Below are 19536 nucleotides of genomic sequence, written 5' to 3'. Positions count from 1 at the left end.
CACTGTTGTACCGAATACCTAATCTTCTCCACAACCATAGTTACATCCACGAACCTATCGAACAATGTAGTTCTAAACTCAGTTGAAAGAAAATTATTAAAATGTACTTACTCTCTGGTACTGCGCCCTAAATAAGATTCTGAACTTAAAAAATAGTTTCTTATTGTCCTATTATCTTTGTACTTTGCGTAAGGTTATATATTAGATAGGTTATAGGTCTCTATAGGTTATACATTGTTACAAATGGTTATGTTACATTTTGTATAGGGCTTGCGTCATCTAGCACTGCTTATTGTTGCCGGATGTATTTTTTTTTTCATTTTTGTGTGCTTTTGTTCTTGTGATAGGCCATTGCTGTGGCACTATTATGTGATTCTGTTACATAACTTAAGATGCCTGTTCGCGATGTTATACTTCTTCATCTGAGCTATTTTTCATCATGTTCTAATGTAAAAGGCAATTGTTCTTTTTATTATTATTTTTTTCACTGCTTCTGAGCAAATGTATGGATGGACGGACCTAGCCAGGCAGCGTTTATCTGCCATTAGTCCTTTCAACACAGGCAATGTATGCTCGAATCAACTGAAACTTCGACCGTTTTGTGATTGTCTGTCTGTCTATCTATCCATCTATCCGCCTATCCGTCCGTCCGTCCTCCCATGCCGACCCAGTGGCCCAACTTTGCTACCTGCTAGGACCACTAGGTATGGGCTCGTGGTCACGATGGCACCATGATCGTTGCGTCGTCGTAACTTCAGCTTTGTCATCTGACACTCGTCATGCCGTCTTCACCACGCCATCGTCGCCATACAGTCATCAAGCATTTGTTGTCGCATGCCACAGTGTGCCCTGGCGGTCGTTCAACAGTTGTCATTCCGGCTTCGGGATCTGACTCTCGTACTGCTGTTGTTATCAAGCCTTCTACTTCGACCCAGTGGTCAACGACTTCTAATAGCCTGGGCCACTAGGTTCGGGGTCGTGATACCGTCGCGGTCACTGCATCGTCGACATTCTAGTTTTGTGATCCGACTGTAGTCAAGCCGTCGTCACCACGCCGTCATCGTCACACAGTTGTCAAGCCGTCGCTGTCGTTTTATCACTGTCATCACTTCAGCAACGTCTTACCATTGTCATCGTCCCGTCGTCGTCCTACAGCCTTCGTCGTTCCATGGACGCCAATCTTTGTGTCATTGTATTGTAATCCTACCGTAGTCATTCAATCATGATTATGCTTCCAGCTTTGCTACATTCGAGTGGATAATCATTTTTCCTTTCACGAACTTTCGTCCACCTCGTGGCATTCTGCATAACTGATTCGTCATATTCAGTGTACCAGCTAGGGCTTCGAGTTGTCGATTGATTCGCCATCGCGCTGCAATGTGCTAGCCTCCTGGTTAGCTCAGATGGTACAGCTAGTGGCCCGGAAGGGCGTTGGTCCCGGGTTAAAATCTCAGACAAGGAAGAATTTTTCCTCAACTACGAAGCTTTCTTTGAGAGAAACGCGTATGGGTTTCCTTTGTAACCTCCTGCTACATTCAGGTGGATGACACTTATCTCTGTCAAGAACCTTCCTCCATCTTCTGGGATAACCGCCTAGGAGTGATTTTCTATAAATAAAAACCCTGGTAAACATTGTTCCCACGTTATTAAGACCACGGATTCGTACAGGTGATCGTGCTCAGGCGAGAGACGGACGATCTGAAGGCTGACCGAAGGTAGCGCTGTGACTTTGACATCGGTCCCGCCTGTAAACAAGTTCAAACGTATTAGGCTGGTTGGGAGTGGCAAGACAGCACAGAGTCTGACCGAAATGACCAAGAGTTCGAAAGATATTTGCATTCCAATGGCGTTGAAGAGATTGGGAGCTATTCGAATGGTGGGAGACCTTTTCCAAAAAGATATTACTAGGCTGTTTTCAGTTGTACACAGCATAATTCGTATTACAGCCACAAGAGGGATTACTGACAGTAGTTTGAGTACAACTAGTTGCATTTTTCCAGACCAGAATACTTGCCTAAAGGCAGAGTCGTTTACGATATCTTGTGACCGCACAAGAATATGTAGATTTTCGGCAGCAGTCATTGATATGACGCTTGGCACAGGCCTTATGAGTGATTTTAATAGAAAAAACAAGACTGAAATAAATTTTAGACAAGTTCTCAGAGAATCGAAATAAAGTGGTCTCGAGTAGATTCTAGAATATTAATCAACTAATTCATTTGTGTCTTAAGGGGTAGTGCAAATCAGTACTGGTTTCCATTATTTTTCTTCCCTATTTGTTCAAGCGAGTTCAATATTCTGCCGTAGTTCATCGCACAATTAGTCGTACTAATGAAATTTAGACTTTGGAGTAGTCGTGTGGGAGTATTCGAAACTTTCGAATAACTCATTCGAATTCAGCATTCGTAGATGCAAATGTAAATGCTTTAAGAATACTAAGATGTAAACATCGTTCTATATTGTGACATTGGCTGTTCATCATTCCAAAACTTTTCGGTACTCGATTCGATTCGTATCTGGCACTATCTGATTGGTATTCGATTCGGTCTCAAAAATCACTATTCGCACGCCCCTGCTTTCACGTGTTCATCGCTCTTAGACAAACACCTTAGGCCTACGCGAATGCCGCAGAATTTGGCAACATCGGGGAGAGAGATGGGAAGAAAGAAAACAATGCAAAAAATTTTACTCTCATGGCGAATTTTTTTTTCGCGCCTTAAGCAACTAAACCCTCGTGGTCACGGCCTTGTATATGTTTCTCTAGCACTAGGTGGGTTCCCTGCGAAATCACTTGGAAAGACAGTCACATCATATCCCAATCTGACCAGAGAAAAAAAACTATGTTACCTACTGTGTACACGCATTATGCTTAGCCCCCCCCCCCCTCCTACATGGTCAGACACCAATAGAAAGAGTCCAACTGAGCTCATATTGCGAAACAAGGACGCAGAAATTCTCAACTCGAAAGTTGACGGCACTATAATGAAGCCCAATAAGGCAATAAAAATGACACGTTATGTCCCAATATGAATCCATATGAGTGTTAGCCATGCGGCTCACAAATTTCTGCTTAAATAAAAAAGCTTCTAGTGGCCGTGTATTACGGTATTTTCGAAAGAAAGTAGACGAGCGCACTCAAATTTACAGTCGAGCCACGTTTATTAGTTTGAGCTTTATAACTGTGCACTGTGCATATGATACTCTAAAGTAGGAAAAATGGCTAGCGCTAGGTACGGGAGCGTTCACCTATGCGTTTGCTATACCGGATGTTTCAGCGAACGCTACAAAAGTTTTTAAAGGTTGCCTTTGGCGGTTAGCAGAATTCTAGTTCATGGGCTGGTCTGCTCGAAGAGGCGCACATTACTTGCAAAATAAAATTGAAATGGAGAATCGGCTAATTAACGAAAATTCGCGTAGTTTTTAACTAATTACCTCATGGTCTATATCGCAATTTACAAATTCCAGCCGTGGAGTTCGCAAGGCAAATCCACTTGGAACGAATCCTCCCGATGACACGAATTTCGAGATACTAATTCCCGAACTTTGCGGGCAAATGCGTTGGCGTTCCAGTTACTTTTGTGCTTAAATGCATAAAACGACGTTTTGATAAGCAACTGGAACGCCCAATGCATTTCTCCCCAAAATTCGAGAATTAATATCTCGAAACTGGTGCCATCCCGAGTATTCGTTCCAAGTGTTTCGGCCTTCCGAACTCCATGACTGGAATTTGTAAATTGCAATACGGGCCATAAGGTAATTAGTTAGAAACAGTGAATTTTTGTTAATAAGTCGATTCTGCATTTCAATCTTTTGGTGCAAGTAATGTCCACCTGTTCGAGCATACCAGCTCGTGAACTAGAATTCTGCTAACCGCCAAAGACAACCTCTAAAACGTTTGACATCGTTCGCTGAAACACCCTGTATGTTGCCGTACAATCAGCTGGGGAGTCTAGTACGGTTATTCACAACGCACTTTGAAGCGCGAGCGTGGTGATAAAGAAATTGCTTTGTTTAGTAGCAAAATTAGCGGTGATGCAGGGAAATCTGCCTCTTGCAAACAATATTCAACTTCTTTTAATATATCGTCATTTTTAAAGAGTAAGCACGAGTTGTGCCACTTTAGGAGGCAGCTTCAAGCCCCGATTTCTCCACATTTTCTTCGCCGGCCATTGCACATGCATTTGCATATCGCATAATTAGTGTGCGTTTGGCTAGCAATCAAATGTGTATTTCTCTCAAAATTAGAATAGCCAGGAAGAGGGGACGCAGGACAAGAAAAGATACTTTGATAATAATAATAATATTTGGGGTTTTACGTGCCAAAACCACTTTCTGATTATGAGGCACGCCGTAGTGGAGGACTCCGGAAATTTTGACCACCTGGGGTTCTTTAACGTGCACCTAAATCTAAGCACACGGGTGTTTTCGCATTTCGCCCCCATCGAAATGCGGCCGCCGTGGCCGGGATTCGATCCCGCGACCAAAGATACTTTGATTCCGCTAAATACTTCCCCAGCACACGTTTATCACACAAAAGTATCGTCACAATAAGCGAGAACTCGACCTAGCTTCGTATGGGTACAAGGGCAAATGGGTCGGGCCGGACCGGGCCTGAACATTCAGGACCCGGTCCGGATACGGGCGAGGTTCCAAATCACCGGGCCGGACTCGAGTGGACCAAGGCATGACACTTTGGGGCTCCGGCCGGGCCCGAAAAGACGGCTCGTGCAGTGTTCTAGAGCCTACACAAGGTCTGATAGCTTTCAAGGGTGTCAGAAATGTTTGCGCATCCGCGTAGGTCGCGTGCGCGTTTCTCGGACCCGCGTAGACGTACAGTTAGAACACCGTCGGAGAAGTTCAAGCGCAAGGCGAAACCCTTTTCATCGCAGTCAGGGCTTCGCCCACTGGGCAGAACTGCCATTTTTTTTTACGTGTTCACTGATAGTAGTTCGCGGGCCACACAGGTCGCGCGTTGCACATTTATTTAGCCAAGGTGGCAGCTGGTCCGAGAATAACTAAGCCGTGGGTTTACACAGTTAAAAACCCCACTCCACCAGCGGTGTCGAATTCGACCTGTTGATGTACATATCCAATAAGCGCTTGCATAATTAAGCTACGCGATTTTCTTGGATTGTAGTGCAGGCGGCCACGCGAAGGGAAGTGGGATCATTCTCTTCGTTGAGCTTACGTCAGCGCATCTAGCAGGTGCCTCCAACGATAAGCGGAGGGAAAACCGGTAAGTAATTATCGCGCGCTCACTAAACTATTTCGGTTATCGAGAACTTTCCTCGAATGGGACCCTGCGTACTGCGACATGTGCGTAATATTTAGTGGATAGACGATACGGCTAAATTTACGATCTTACGGTGAGCACGTCGACGCCGTTAGGACAAAATTCGGCAGGCCAACGTAATGAATTCTCAATTTGCGTTTGCTGATCGCGGTATTGCTAGACATGGAATGAAGGCGGAATAATATGAGACCGATGTGTAAAATACTTTATTCACCAGTCAATGACTCACTAAAACACATGCACGATGACGCGTAAGAGGTGGACAATGTCTATGTACAAAGGCCTGGTCAATGAATGGTTCATGGAGCGAGAATGGCATATGCGCGCGACAGATTGTGACAGGCACAGAGCCGTGCTTGACATTGGATTTTTGCTTGAGACGGTCGAAGGCGTTGCGCACGAAAGTCGTACTCACATGTTGCTTTTTTGAACTGCCTTTTGTCAGCTCTAAAAGAGCTGCCCTCGACTGGAATATCCGAGGCCAGATTTGCCGTATGAAACGGAAATCTGAATCACACGTGAAGATGACAGGTGGTGACAAGAATGTGTGATGGCAATGCTTGATAAATGGGGTCTCTAAAATGAATTCCGAGCGCAGTGGGCGACAACTTAAGTCTGAGAAACGCGCGCATGCGCAATGCAATCGGGACACGTCTTTCAGACCAAAAGTGGCGTGGTAGCCGAGCAAGCGAAGGAACGGTAACGCTAAGCTACTATCTGCGGTATCTGATGGCACACGTCCACTGGGGCAGCGGTACCGAGCCGTAGCAGACGATATTGCAGAGAATGGCGAAGTCCTCGCGGCCATCGAAGATGCGCCATGAGGAAGGGCCGACGATGAACTCCTCCGGCGTCAGGGCCAGGAACCGGAGCTGGGGCATGAAGGGTTTCATAACCGTCTTGACGTCGATAGGCGGGGTTATGTCGCCGTCTGTTCCTTCGACAGTCAGGCTCCTGAGGACCTTGGCCCGAGCCCATTCGTGCAGCCTGTGCACGACGCAGGTCTCGGGAACGTTGCGCACGTTGTTGAGCACGTACTCGACCGTGCCGTCCAAGGCGTCGATGAAGTCGTCGGAGCAGACGACGCCGACTCCGTCGTGTCGCAGCAAGGACAGGACCGCGTCGTCGATGGTGCCACCGTCGCTCAGCGATGCGTAGTCGATGAGACGACACACGTTGCGAGCGCTGATGTGCGACACGATGTACTCGGAGCAGATTCGCTCCAAGTCACTCGCCATGTACTTCACGGCCGCCGTTCTCGTGTACATGGCGTCATCGACGCTCCTTAGCCGCGGCTTGCCTGCGTAGAAGTACCTGCAGCGAAGGAGTAATTCGTCAGTTGTGAACTGGAACCACCTTAGCTTTCCCAATACACTATCGAGGATCCCTGGATCTTACTAATATAACGTTAGGAGCCAACTTAATACAAAATTTCAGAGAACAGTTGATGGATGTACGAAGTGAATGAACTGTGTAGAAATTAATGTCCCTGGAGGCAGCGTTTCGACCAGAGGACATACTTGTCAGGGCAGCAAGGCCTTAAATGTTGGCTCCAACGACAATCCACGTTTGACCACTGCTATTTACCGCTGTACAAGGTGATCATTTTTAACTGCCACGGAACGTTCAAAAATATGTTGTAAATGCCATAATTGAAGTCCTTATTCAGAGATTGACATCACTTGCACGATAAATCTAAATATATTGAACCAATTAAAAATATCTCACTGGTTAACTTATATTACGTGACACTGCAACTTACGAATGGTAGATGGTGAGTGCCAGGCGTGTCAGTTTGGAGGTATCAGCCATCAAAGTCGCCGTAAAATTAGTGTTCCGCTTTTTTTTTTAACAAAACTATTTTCTGCACTGAAACACGAAAGTAACTGGAACATCCATGTATTTCGTCCCACACGTTGGGAAATATGTTGAAACTGGTGTCATCCTCGAAATTCGATCCAAGTGGATACGCCTTGCAAGATCACCGGCTGCAATTCGTAAACTGCAATATGTGCCGTAAAGTAACTAAGAAGTCAATTAGTAATTTTTTAATTGGATATATGTCGGTTTCTTGTGCTAGAAATGTCCGCCTCTTCGCATAATCCAGCTTAATACAATAATTATGCTGTCTGCCACAGGGGATTTTTGAGAATATTGTAAACGTTTAGAATGATCACCCCGTAGCAACCGACTGGGAGACATCTCAATGGCACCTTAGTCAACTTCAGCTTTAGGAGCAGTAACAACGCCTCTCAGATAAGAAAAATCTCAGCTGGACTTATCTCACGGTAACTCAATGGTAGTGCGATTAGCATTCGGGGTGTGTAAAGACACCATTTCTAAATTCGCGTTCATCTGTAGTGGTCATTGTGAGCCATCCGCTGCTTCGGCGTCCTACTTTGCCGACACTCCCTTGCCAAAGTCACCCACGAGCATGGTGTTATGACACCGAAAATGTACGACGCCGGCAACAATGAGATGACAATTCTCAAATTATGACGACGGTATCACGTCGACAGCGTGATGACGATCAGATGAGAACATCGGGATGGCGACGATGTCGGCACGATGACGAAGATGGCACGGCCACGACGGCACGACAACGGTATGACAACGAATTTGTGGTAGTGATTGTGACGACGAGGCAATGGCGACGACGACAATGGCCTTTAATCACGATTTAATGACGATAGCAGAATAACCATAGAATGAAGAGAAAGGATTCACTTCGATGGATCAACTTCGACGGATCAACAAAGGCGGCTCGACGACGACAGCACCACGAGAATTGGATAAATTTACAGAAGCGATGGTAAAACGACAGCGTCACGGCGACTGTCACGAATGCAATGGTGTGACGACGACGGCACGAGAATGACAAATCTAGAATGACAAGGATGGAGCGACCGCGACGGCGTCAGGACGACGGTGTGATCAGACATGCATAATGACAATGTCGGCGGTAGCCCGACAACTGACAGCGGTATGGAAACAATGGGTTCACGACGAGTGCATGACGACGATGGCGTTAGGTCGATTGCATGAAAAGCCGGATGAAGATGTAGAGTGGCGACGACGAGAGCACAGCTACGACTGTATGATAGCGGATACATGATAGCGACTGTTTTACGATGATGACATGACAACACCGGCATAATTGAGATTGAGTGACGGCAATACGATTACAGGAGAATGACAAAGAATGATTGACGTCGATTAAAAAAAAGGTGGTGCTATGACGACACAATGGGACGACGTTACGAAAGCGATGTCAATGATAAGACGACAGCGTGACGAGGCGTATATGAAGAACCTATAATGACGATCGAACTGCAACAACATCACGACGACGGTAGGGCAACGGATGCATGACGGCCATTGCGTGATGACGCAATAACGACTACGTCATGACACCAGCATGGGAATAATGGAATGAAGACGAGTATACGAGGACAATGGCGTCACAACGACTGCGTCGGGAAGCAAGTAGACTTCCGTGGCGGGACGACGGCGGCATCAGGAGAGTCGGATGAGGAAGCTGGAGTGACGAAGATGGAACCACCATAACGGCATCACGACCCCACCTATTGGCGCAAGCTATTGAACAACTTGGGGCACTGGGTCGGTGTAGAAATCTTGACGACGGCACAACCAGATGTTCATCACGAAGTTGGAATGACCTCGAGCACATACCCATCGGCCCAAGCTGGTAGACAATTTGGGCAGCTGGGCTGGCGTAAGAAGCTGGACAGACGCAATAGGCTCAAAATGCCTGCAGTAGGCAAATAATGCAAATCGCATTAAAATGGACACTGGTCCGAGAAAAGTTTAGGGTTGCAGTGGCTAACGATGGCCTAACGAGAGATATTCAAAAAAAAAAAGGAAACACGACGTTTCAAAAATGGTAACTTGTCTTCGTCGGGGCAGTAACTCCTCGTGTCGAAGCCAAGTAGACTTGTCGAAATGGTGGCTCCAGACTGAGGCTTCCCTTGTCCCACCGCCACTTCCGATCACCAGTAGACGGAAAGCTTGTCGCATGAAGGGCTGACTTCACCGAATCCCACAGCATGTTTAAATTCTTGTACAGCACGCAGTTTTTGCATAACGCGACGATTAAGTCATACTTGAGTACACGAAACAACGCATGAATGTAAACAAGCAAGAAATTCAGCAGAAGGACCCTTTATACATACTAGATACAGCGGACATAACTTTTCTTGACGCTTGTGACGAAGATTCATGTGTTTACATTCGTATCTGTTTTTTAGACATGTGCGCGTATACTTATGGGGAAATGTGTAGTTTAAGTTTCTTCACTTTCATGGGATAATCTGCTTTAATGCAGCCTGCATTCTAATTTCTCTGCGGTTGCCCACAACAACCCACAGCATCGGAATACTTTGTCATATATCACTACAGCGCCAAACGGCAACCAAGTCGCAAGATCGCGGGATAGTGCGAGTGCGTCACCTCACGGGCACCCCAAATTGGATAGTCGAACCAATGGACTATTTCTTGAAAAAAATACTCATTTGAATTAGTTCACTATCAAAAGAAATGCACGACAGAACGGCGCTTTAACATTGCCATAATACCAGACAGCAGGTTGTACAATCTCCGCCAATACGAAAGGGAAGGCCGGATTTGGCTTCAAAGCTGGCAATTTTAGTAGTGCATGTTTGTAATAAGGAAAACACGAACAAGATTTTTCAGCACGTGATCTTGAACAGCATTGAGTGAGGTTCTTGCATGTGTGCAAGAATTGCCGTTTGAACACATGAAGTGTTCCCTTTTATAAGCGGGGACTGTATACCTTTGTCTCCTTTGCTAACTGAATAATCGCCTCGATTGCGGGTCTCCCTCGCTAGTAAGACTATGGTATAGCGTCAACAGCACATAGAAAACGTTACGAACTAAACCAGTCGCGTGTTTGCAAATTTTTCTAGGCGAAAATGGAACGCTAGTGGAGAAATTGTTCAAAGACCGTCGTGTATTAAAGACGAGACAAGACCAGCGATACAGGTGCACCGACGCCTTGCTCACCTTGGCAGTAACAAACGCTTTGCACGCTAAAGCGCGTGTTTAAAGACCAGCGTGTCGTGGCCTGGACCGTGACAACGATTGGGGTTAGTTGGGCTGATTCGCGGAAGATGCGACGGGACAGCGGCCGCACAAACTTCACTCATGCGTAACAGGTTTGCAGGAAAGCCTCGGGTTCTTTCATGTAAAGCTGGATGTACATCCATTAGACGGACCGCTGAACCAGTGTTTTAAACATCCCTTACAGCGCATACATAGACAAGGGACCAAAAGAATGACGAAGCCAAGTGCTTGTGTCTTCGTCGTTCTTTTGGTCCCTTGTCTGTGTATGCGCTGTAAGGGATGTTTGAAACAATGGAATACCAGCTAGCCCGTACCCAAACCTCGCTGAACCAGACCGCGCAGGCGAGGGTCACGCGCCTGAGCTGCAACGAACAGCGCAGCCAGCATCTTCTCGGCGGCGACCCTGTGCGCGTTATGATTGGTCGGCACCAGGCGAAGTCATGCTCGTCAGCGTACTTCGAGGCAAGCGACACGGAGTCGTTAAGGGAATGTCATTAGAATTATGTTAACCTTTTCTACGAATTGCGGCAGATACTAGTTTACGCTTCAGAAGCAGTTTTTTTAAGTCTCCCGTAGACCTCAGTTGCCCGAAAACTACGTCGTCGCCCAACATGGCTACACAAAGACCAGACCGCATAACAAGTCGGCGCACACGTACCTCAGCCACGTTTAATACCGCTATACAGATGCGCCAGCCCCAGGCTATGTTAATCGTGGAATTAAGTAACGAAACAAATACTCAAAATATTTTCGCGGCGGTAAATACACGCCCTCAAGCACATCATTCCCTTAATAAACCGATTTCTGTGACCCTATTTAGAGGATCGTAGCTTTCTTTGCCGCTGTTGGCACTCGCTCTCGCGCCATCCAGTTGAGGGTGGCGCGAGAGGTGTTCGCCGAACTGCGAACACCTCTTTCAGGCGCACGTGAGTGTCTCGCGAGAGCTTTGTGGCGTCTGGAGGATTACACACGGCCTCCGAGATCGCATGTGGCCAGCGCAAGCAATCTCAGAGGCTGTGGTTTACATCCTGCGTTGTGGTCGTTGGTGGTGCTGCAAACGTTTATCCGCACTTTCATGCATCTCCTCACGTGTTCGCACTTGTCCGTTACAGGCATTCGTTAGCGAATTCCACAGCGCGTGGATTGTCGAGATCGGCCGAGATTTCAACTTCGATGGCGGGTACACTTTTCAATTCCACATACTGGTGAGCCTTTATGTGACTAGTTTGACCGTTTCCTATGGCATTCGCCGGCCGCAGCCTCTGCGGTGACATAGTTTGGCTCAGAAACCAAATCTTCCCAACTTTTTACAGAGAAGCTGTTTATGCGGACCCGGTGCCGGCGTTATCGGAGTTCGCTAAATCTATCATCATCAGTAATGGCTCGAGCGCCGTCAGCTTCCACAGCTGGCTCCGCTGCCCCTCGCCATTCCAGCGTAGGATTTCACTTGTGTCGTCGTAATGGGGAGGCCGCGTTTACGGAGGTATGAGCCATTCATTGTATCACGCGACGGACAGATTTAATTTTGAAGGAATTTAATTTTGAAGACTCGCAAGCGGCAATGCTGGGCGGATGCTGCTAATCACACCACCGGGCGAACTCGAGACATCGAGCGCAAGCGACAACGGCGCACTGCTGGCATACCGTCACTGACGTCGTTCTCCGTCGCATCCGAACGTGTGTACCTCATTAAAAGACACAAAGACGTCAATGGTCAATCCAATCCAAACAATCGTCAAAACGATTGCATTTGCTTTGGACTGCCTTGGATTAGTGGTTCCGCACATTCCACCCCAGCTACAACTACGGGAACACCACGAGTAGAGCGTACCCTTGAGGAAGAAGCTGCCTACCGCGAGCGTCAGCGAGAGTTGGCTCGTGAACGGCCTCGTTGTCGTAAGGCCTGCCTCACGCAAAAAAAAAAACAAAGAAACACTGGGAGGGCCGCAGAAGAATGCACTCTTAAAGCATGCTCACCACGCGAAGCATGCAAAAGCGAAAATGGGGTGAAAGAATGGTGAAACAAAAGATTCACAATATATGCGAAGTTTGACTTGCATGGTGTAGCACTCGGTGTAATTAACACAGCTTCGCAGTTCGACCATCTTCACGGACTGGAAGGGGCGGTGATTTTTTTGTTGTTATTGTTTCTGATACATCTTTAAAGGCGAGCTTTATAAAGTATGCATACATATGTAAACTAAAATTGTTACAATGACGGTGCTCGTTTCAGCGCTGCTAGAAAAATGTCGACAAGGTAATTTGACCTTGACGACCTGTGTTATTGCTTTGCGAAAGAACTCGCGCCAATGACGCGTGAATTTTTTATAGAAACTCACGGCAGCAGCTGCGAATCTGACGTCACGCTCTTCAGACTAATGTAAATGTGGACGAGGCGATCAAGCTGCTCCTTAGAATTTCACACTAGACTTGTTTTCAAACTAGCATTAAACATGTATCTTGGAACGCTGTACCTCGAGGTATGAAGAAATGAAATACGAATCTATGGAATGCGAGAGTGGCAGCTTCTTTAACAGTCGGAAGTTTCCTTATTCGGCTAGGCCAGTTGGAGCTTGCCGAGACAAGTTATTTAAGAACATTGCATCGTCCTGCTGCGTGCTCGTGTTATTCATACGTCTACGTGCTTCCTTGCTCTCGTGATAAATAATGGGAGTCTTTAATGGTCCCGGCGTTGGCTGCGAGATATTTTTCATGGAGCGTAGATATGCACTTGCCGTAGCGAATCTCATTCCTTGAAACTATGTCAACAGCGCAGGAATCGTTTCAATAAAATGGTAGCTTGTTTCTCGTTGAATGCTGTCCATGTGCGTCGCTGCGAGTTCCTATACTATAGAGAACATCAACAGGCAATAAATGCGTCTACACCATGACACTACGCAGAGTACTGAGCCTGACAAGTTCAAACGAATGCCACTAAGTATTCGTCGACGAGGAACGGCACTGGGACGACCAGCGAACGCAACTTACCTGAGCATGCAGGCGAATCCGTCCGGATGGATGTCCGTGATGATCACCCGGTCCTTCTCCGGAAGGCTTCCGAAGAACATCCTGCCGAAGACCTCGTTCATCATGGCCAGGAACTGCTTGTGCGCCTTGAACGTGCGCGTAACAGGAAACTTCTCCGGAAGCACCATGAATTCGACGTCAGCGAATTCACCACTGTCGAGGAACTTGAGAAACTTGAACTGGACATAGTGAAGACGAAACAGTGTGTCACTGATATTTTTTTAGAAAATGTGAGCACGTACGAAAACAGTAACAACATAATTGCAAGAAAGACAGCGCAGCAGCAATGTCAATGATAAACGCAAAAAAGAACACACACAGGTACTGGCTATTAACTGCTCGTTATTCACAGGGACGACTTATAAACATATATGACAGAAATATATAAGAAATAGCCATATGCAAGTCCTTCCTATGGATAAACTAGCAGTTCATAGCCAGTACCAGCGTTTTGTCCTATTGATATTGCTGCTGCGACGTTTTTCTTGCAATGTCGCTCAGCGAGCCAGCTTCTAGGTTCTCATTCTTGTACTGAAAGTTGCGCACGAAAGCTCCCAGCGACAAGCCACTACTTCTAATAAAGGTAGTTTCGCATACCTTACTGGTGCGCAAAGTGCGCAGAAGCTGGGGTGTTGTGACACAACGTGATGTCACTGTCGTAACTACTTGGAACTAACACGACCAAGGATAAGAAGACCGCCTTTGACAAATACAGGTTCATCTATCGAAGCGTCAGCGAGCCTGTCTGAGGCAGTTTACTATAACTCATTTAATATTGCTAGTGCTAATCGAAGATGTCGGCCTTTGTATTTAGTGGGACGTGCCTATAAGCGTCCTCTGCCTGACCCAACATCAAGCAAGGACGACGACGTGCCTTGCTTGATGTTGGCTGTCTTCCATGTTGGCCAGTGCTTGCTACTCCTTGTAAATACACCTCGTAAATAGTTTCCCTATACTGTGCTTCCACGTAACAATACATTTTACAACATATATATAGAATGTATAAATATAATTCAGTACCACGTTTTTGATGTGCAAACCACGTGTGAACTGAAATGACCCGAGCAAAGTGCCCTGCCACTGTGCTTCGTGGCTTTCGAATGCCTCCCACGCCTCCTATACATAACCCCGTTTCGTATTTATTCCAATGCACACCTTTCACGCTTCTCTGCCTTCCTTTTCTGCGCCTTTCTCGCCCCTCCCCTACTGCGCAGCGTGCGTTGTGCCCTTTGAGGAGGTAGCTGCAAGCATGTATTCAAACATCCAGTCCCTTTTGACGGTAACATGTCATAGATGTGCTTTAGAGAGCATGCCACTGAACACACGAACGACGCCATTACAGGGAATTCTAACGCAATGAAACTGCCCTACAATATGAGCCGGTCAAGCTATTCTGACCGAGTAAATATCTTAAACCCTGCTCTCTTAAACCAAACAGACCAGTAAGTTGAAGGGTTTTTGTCAAGCGAAGTGCAAGTTACAATAAATGCTCGTTGATAGCGGTAGACCATTATTGTTGCCAAAGGAGGGTCAGTCGGCTTTGAACGACCTGGAGCAGTTTTAACAATTTCTTGAAGCAGCTGGACCTCGAATCATTAAAAAATACTGTTCTCATGTGGAAACCAGGTACACTTTTTTACGCGCCGCAAATGCGTGGCAGATTTCGTATCGGTCACCTTGACAACGCAGACAATTACGAAAATTAAATTAAACATGGCCTATACGATTGGGATCTGTCCTACCTTGTTTTGAGGCCATTAAACCTAAGCCCATCCCCGCGCCTCGCGTCTGGTCGCGTCACTACCCTCGGCAGGAACCCTACGTGTCAGGCCTGGTGGTGAAGCATAGGAAAGGAATTAGCTAGAAAAGCACAGGAAAATTCAAGGAGGAAAAAGATAATTCATGGCTCTCCCGTAATCGAGAATAGACGCAAGCGTGAAATGGCAACTGACCGAATGCCTTGGTCAGAGATGATACTAGTCACAATCTTAAAATGGGTGCAGTTCGCAACCACACACCCCACCACACCATACCGTGCTCTAGTCCATATGAACGCTGCCTAGCTAGGGAAGAAAACCGGCTGAAGGCCGCACGACAGGCAGCGAATGAGGCCAGGGAGACAAAGCATACCGCCCACCTACAAGGAGAGCGCCACAAGGAGGCGCCACGGAGCGTGGCGCCATCTCTCGAGGCGACCCAAAACCCGCGCCGCGGAACTCACGGAATGCTGGCGTTCAAAAGAGCACAGACAGCCCTGTCTCGGTTCCAAAAGATGGCAATATGTGTGTGGTGCCCTGAAACCACCTTTTGAATGTCGCTATTGCAAATGTCAGAGTTTCAGCGTACTAGAAGTGACAGCTTGAGTGACAGCATGAACAAGCGTTAGGAACTCGGAAGCTCTATATTTTTTTAACTTATTTGAGCAGTAACTAGCGTGCGTAAGGCGGTCCTGTAATAAGGGTTGGGTGCCACAGACCACAGTTTCGTAAGTTTTGACTGGTTGCCCTGATCTCATTTTGTTCTCGCGACTTGACGGAATGTTCTCGTTTGAGTGCCCGGATAACGGCTCTGGCTTGTGGCTCAAGGTGACTTGAAGGTCGCCAACAACGGGAGCTAGAAGCATTTTATGCTTGAAAAGTCCATGATTCAACACGTGATTCGAACCGAGGAACTCCCAGGCGTGAGCTCAACACTTTGACGCGGCACCACGAAACCAGAACGGATAGCGCGCTTAATCCCAAGTATTTATCCGCTGTTGCGTACTGCAGCTCAGCTAAGTACAGAGCTAAACGCGTTCTCCCACGTGGTACTGTAGTGCTTCGGGAAAGGCAGATTCCGCGAGGCGTCGTCCTCAGATGGCTCACACAACTCACGCATGCGGACGATGCTCAGGCAAATACGAGAAAGCACGTCTTCGATGGAACCACACACACACGTTTGGTCAGTTGCTTATCGAGCTTTAAATGTGCAGACGACGAAAGGCTGTCGTTAGTACATCTGGTGATACGACGAATGAGCGTGCTTTTACAGAAATACTTACTGGGGCCATCGAGCAGATTCTCGTGTGCAGCAGCGGCAATTGCGCAGACACTATGCGCAGGTCTTCTTATCTAGACCAAAGAGTGGGCAAAATAAAGCTATCAGAACAACGAGCTGCACAGCGTCAAAACAGAAGCAAGAGTGTTTATTACCACAACGTAAGTGACGTGACCTAACATATGTTCAAGCTCGTGCATGTACAGCTTTGCAAGTACTTATTCTCAAGGCCGCGTTGAATGGCGTGACTGTCAGTGCCGTGTCAGGTAGCGCAGCTGAGCAGGCGCATGCTCGCAGGGTATCCTCCCGTCTGAACATCGTCTGCTCAGTGATTCTCGCACTTTTGTTTCAAGCAACGAAGCGCAATGCTGTCGACATGGCTTGCTTCAGCACGAGATTTGTTCTACGCCTAAAAAGACTTTTTTTTTAATTGTTCCAAGCAACGAGTGCGCCCACAAAACTCTCAATTCAGCTAGAAATCAATTAAAGCAAGAATTTAAGTATTCTGTATTACGTGGCAGACAAGCACTTGGAATTTTTACTCGTGAAACAACACTTTACCAAAAAACATACCGAGTAAATAGTATCGTCAAATGGACGTCCAGATTAACATAAAAATAAATGCGCATAAAACGCAATAAATGCAAGCTTTTACCATGTATAAGGACCTGTAGCGATATGCGTACGCATGTCCATGCACAGTGTAAGCATAGCCAGGTGCGGAAGACATCCCATATGTAATGGCCTGTGTATATACAAGAATTGCCTCGTTTTTCTTTCTCGTTTTTTTAAGCTATGTTGAACGAAGCAACTCGGAAGGAGGAAACTCGAAACGAGAGCAAAAGTAAGATTAGTCGGAAATATTAAGCGACTAGGCGACCACGGGTGTACAGTTTCAGTACAACGTGTGGTATTTTAAGGGAGCTTTCTTCAGAAAATTAAAGCACCAATTTGTGCTAATCTCGCACTATCCCCTAGAGCAGTCGGCTCTTGCTGGCAATTATTTCTACGCCAATTACAGAACATTTTACGCACCTACCGGGGGCGCTGTCTAATGTGCAGTTCATTTCAAGTTCGTTGTAAAGCACCGTCAGTCATTTAGCTTTGCTAAGGTCACCACACTACAAATTTCCATTCTTTTTTTTTTCTACAGTCAGCGCATAGTGACCCTGTTCCATTAAGCGAAAAGCACCGGGCGCCTTTTCGCATTTTTTGACGAATACTTATTTTCTATTTAAACCCCCTCCCCCCCTCCCGCCCTTTCATTTGACACCTGCCAACCGGTCCCGACCATAGTTAACTTCCCTGCATCTCCTTATCTTTATCTCTTGTCACAAGTGCGCGCAAACTTTGTTCGTTGGGACGTGCAGGAAGCTTTCGCGCGATTCGCTAGTTGGGATAAAACTACACACGTTCGCCGCGTGGCGCCAAAATCTGGCGCGTCACAGTTGCCAGGCGGTTGTGTTGGGCACAATGTGACGTGCACATAAGCTATCACACTTGAAATAACGCTGACAAAAATGACGTAATCACCGGGGGCTGCCCGACGGTTGTAAACTTGGGACAAAATGATTGCGAGCTCTCGAACAGCGGAAGTAAGTGTTAAGAAAATGTATTAATTGAAGAGGTGCGCGTTGAGGTCAAATGTAGCTGTGCCTTGGTTGAACTACCGAAAGTCCAGTTCACTTTTGTGCCGGGCGTTCAGGGGATTCGTTCTGACCTCATAATAGATTTCCGCCGATCGACATACCGCTGCGCTTAACGCTAACGCGAGTAGTCGAGATTCGGCCTTTGCTGGTATGACATGTTGCAAGGCGCAGCGCAATTAAGGCACGCGAGATGGAGAAACAACAGGGCTTTGGGCACGTGTGATCTTTCTACAGTCCGTGTTTTATCAGTGCTATTTCCCGCAATATAAAAAAATTACACCGTGTTCTGGGTTTCTACGTGCCAAAAACACATGATAATGAGACATGCCGTATTGTCGGATTAATATTGACCACCTGTGGTTCTTTAACATGCACCCAATGCAAATACACGACAAGGTTTTGCATTTCGCCCCCATCCAATTGCGACCGCTATTTCATTCCGCGCCTTCGCGATTAGCAGCGCCCCGCCATTTAACGACTACGTCACCACGGTGGGTTCCTTGCACCATAAGCGAACGGTGAAAGGATTCGCCGGGATTAAGCGCTAGGATAGGTCGCGTAACCATCCCCTTACTACGCTTACATTGTTAAGCAGAACAGGGTAATTAGCAGCGAGGTATAAAACAGGAGCAGTTAGGTGTGCAGCGCTCAGCGATTCGGCCGGAGCTGTTTGCACTGTGTGAACGCCGAGGGACGCAATACAGTCGCGATGTACCACGAAGGCTCTCACTTTTGCGTGATACAAATGCATAAGCTCGGTGTCCGCAGCGACCACCTGTGGCGCAAAAAAAAAAAAAGAAGTGCTGGTAGCCACAGGCTCCGAGTATCGCGTTTCAATCGGTGAGTACTTAACAGATGCACAGTTGTGTGAAGAACATTTCGCACGCATTCGCCCAAGCGTTCGCGCAAACGCGGCAACTCAAAATCTGATTCAGTGCAAGTTCTCAGCGAGCCGCGTACTACATCATGTCCGTCCAGGAGGGTTAGCGGACGGTACCAAAAAAGGGGAAGAGAAATAAAACGAAGCAGAACGGTGTAGTACACTTACAGAAGCACGGTACAACAACGTTGAGTCCGCAATGTCAAGCGGCGGCCATGCGCGATGATCGAGACGCTAAGGCGAGCCTCTCTCGCGGGTTCTCGCGAGGCTGAATGGGGCGGCGGCCAGACGAGGAATGGCGCGATGTGCGCTGGAGGCAGCGACACCGAGGGGCGTTAACCTGATCCTACCACGTGAAGTGGATGTAACGCTCACGCTAAACAAAGTTTACCCTCTATCGGGGCACATCCTGTCCGCGAACGGTAATCGTCTTGTCTTGCTTATCTATTATTTAACGAGAAGTTCTACGGCCGCTGCATTCCTGTCAAGAACGCTGTGTAACGCTGCACATACGCGCGTGTCGTCGGTGACGTCGAAGTACCGGGCGC

At 47.1% G+C, this 19536-nt stretch overlaps 1 protein-coding gene across 2 annotated transcripts; it reads right to left on the bottom strand.

The window, feature by feature from the left end:
• Positions 1-5481: 5481 nt before the first annotated feature.
• On the bottom strand, positions 5482-19336 carry LOC142587033 (BTB/POZ domain-containing protein 6-like). 2 transcript variants are annotated; one of them, XM_075697917.1, is made up of 3 exons: positions 19157-19336; positions 13385-13602; positions 5482-6607 (listed from the first exon to the last, which is right to left on the bottom strand). In XM_075697917.1, the coding sequence occupies exons 2-3, from the start codon at positions 13549-13551 to the stop codon at positions 6007-6009; spliced, it is 768 nt and encodes a 255-aa protein (XP_075554032.1). In that variant the 5' UTR covers positions 13552-13602; positions 19157-19336; the 3' UTR covers positions 5482-6006. The 2 variants fall into 2 exon arrangements, with proteins under 2 accessions (XP_075554032.1, XP_075554031.1); XM_075697916.1 differs by lacking the exon at positions 19157-19336 and adding an exon at positions 16464-16488.
• Between the last annotated feature and the right edge of the window lie 200 nt (positions 19337-19536).

This window comes from Dermacentor variabilis, chromosome 7 (assembly GCF_050947875.1).
Source record: "Dermacentor variabilis isolate Ectoservices chromosome 7, ASM5094787v1, whole genome shotgun sequence".
Classification (NCBI taxonomy): domain Eukaryota; kingdom Metazoa; phylum Arthropoda; class Arachnida; order Ixodida; family Ixodidae; genus Dermacentor; species Dermacentor variabilis.
Note: the sequence above shows the minus strand (reverse complement) of the source record. Positions and strands in the feature narration are given on the sequence as shown.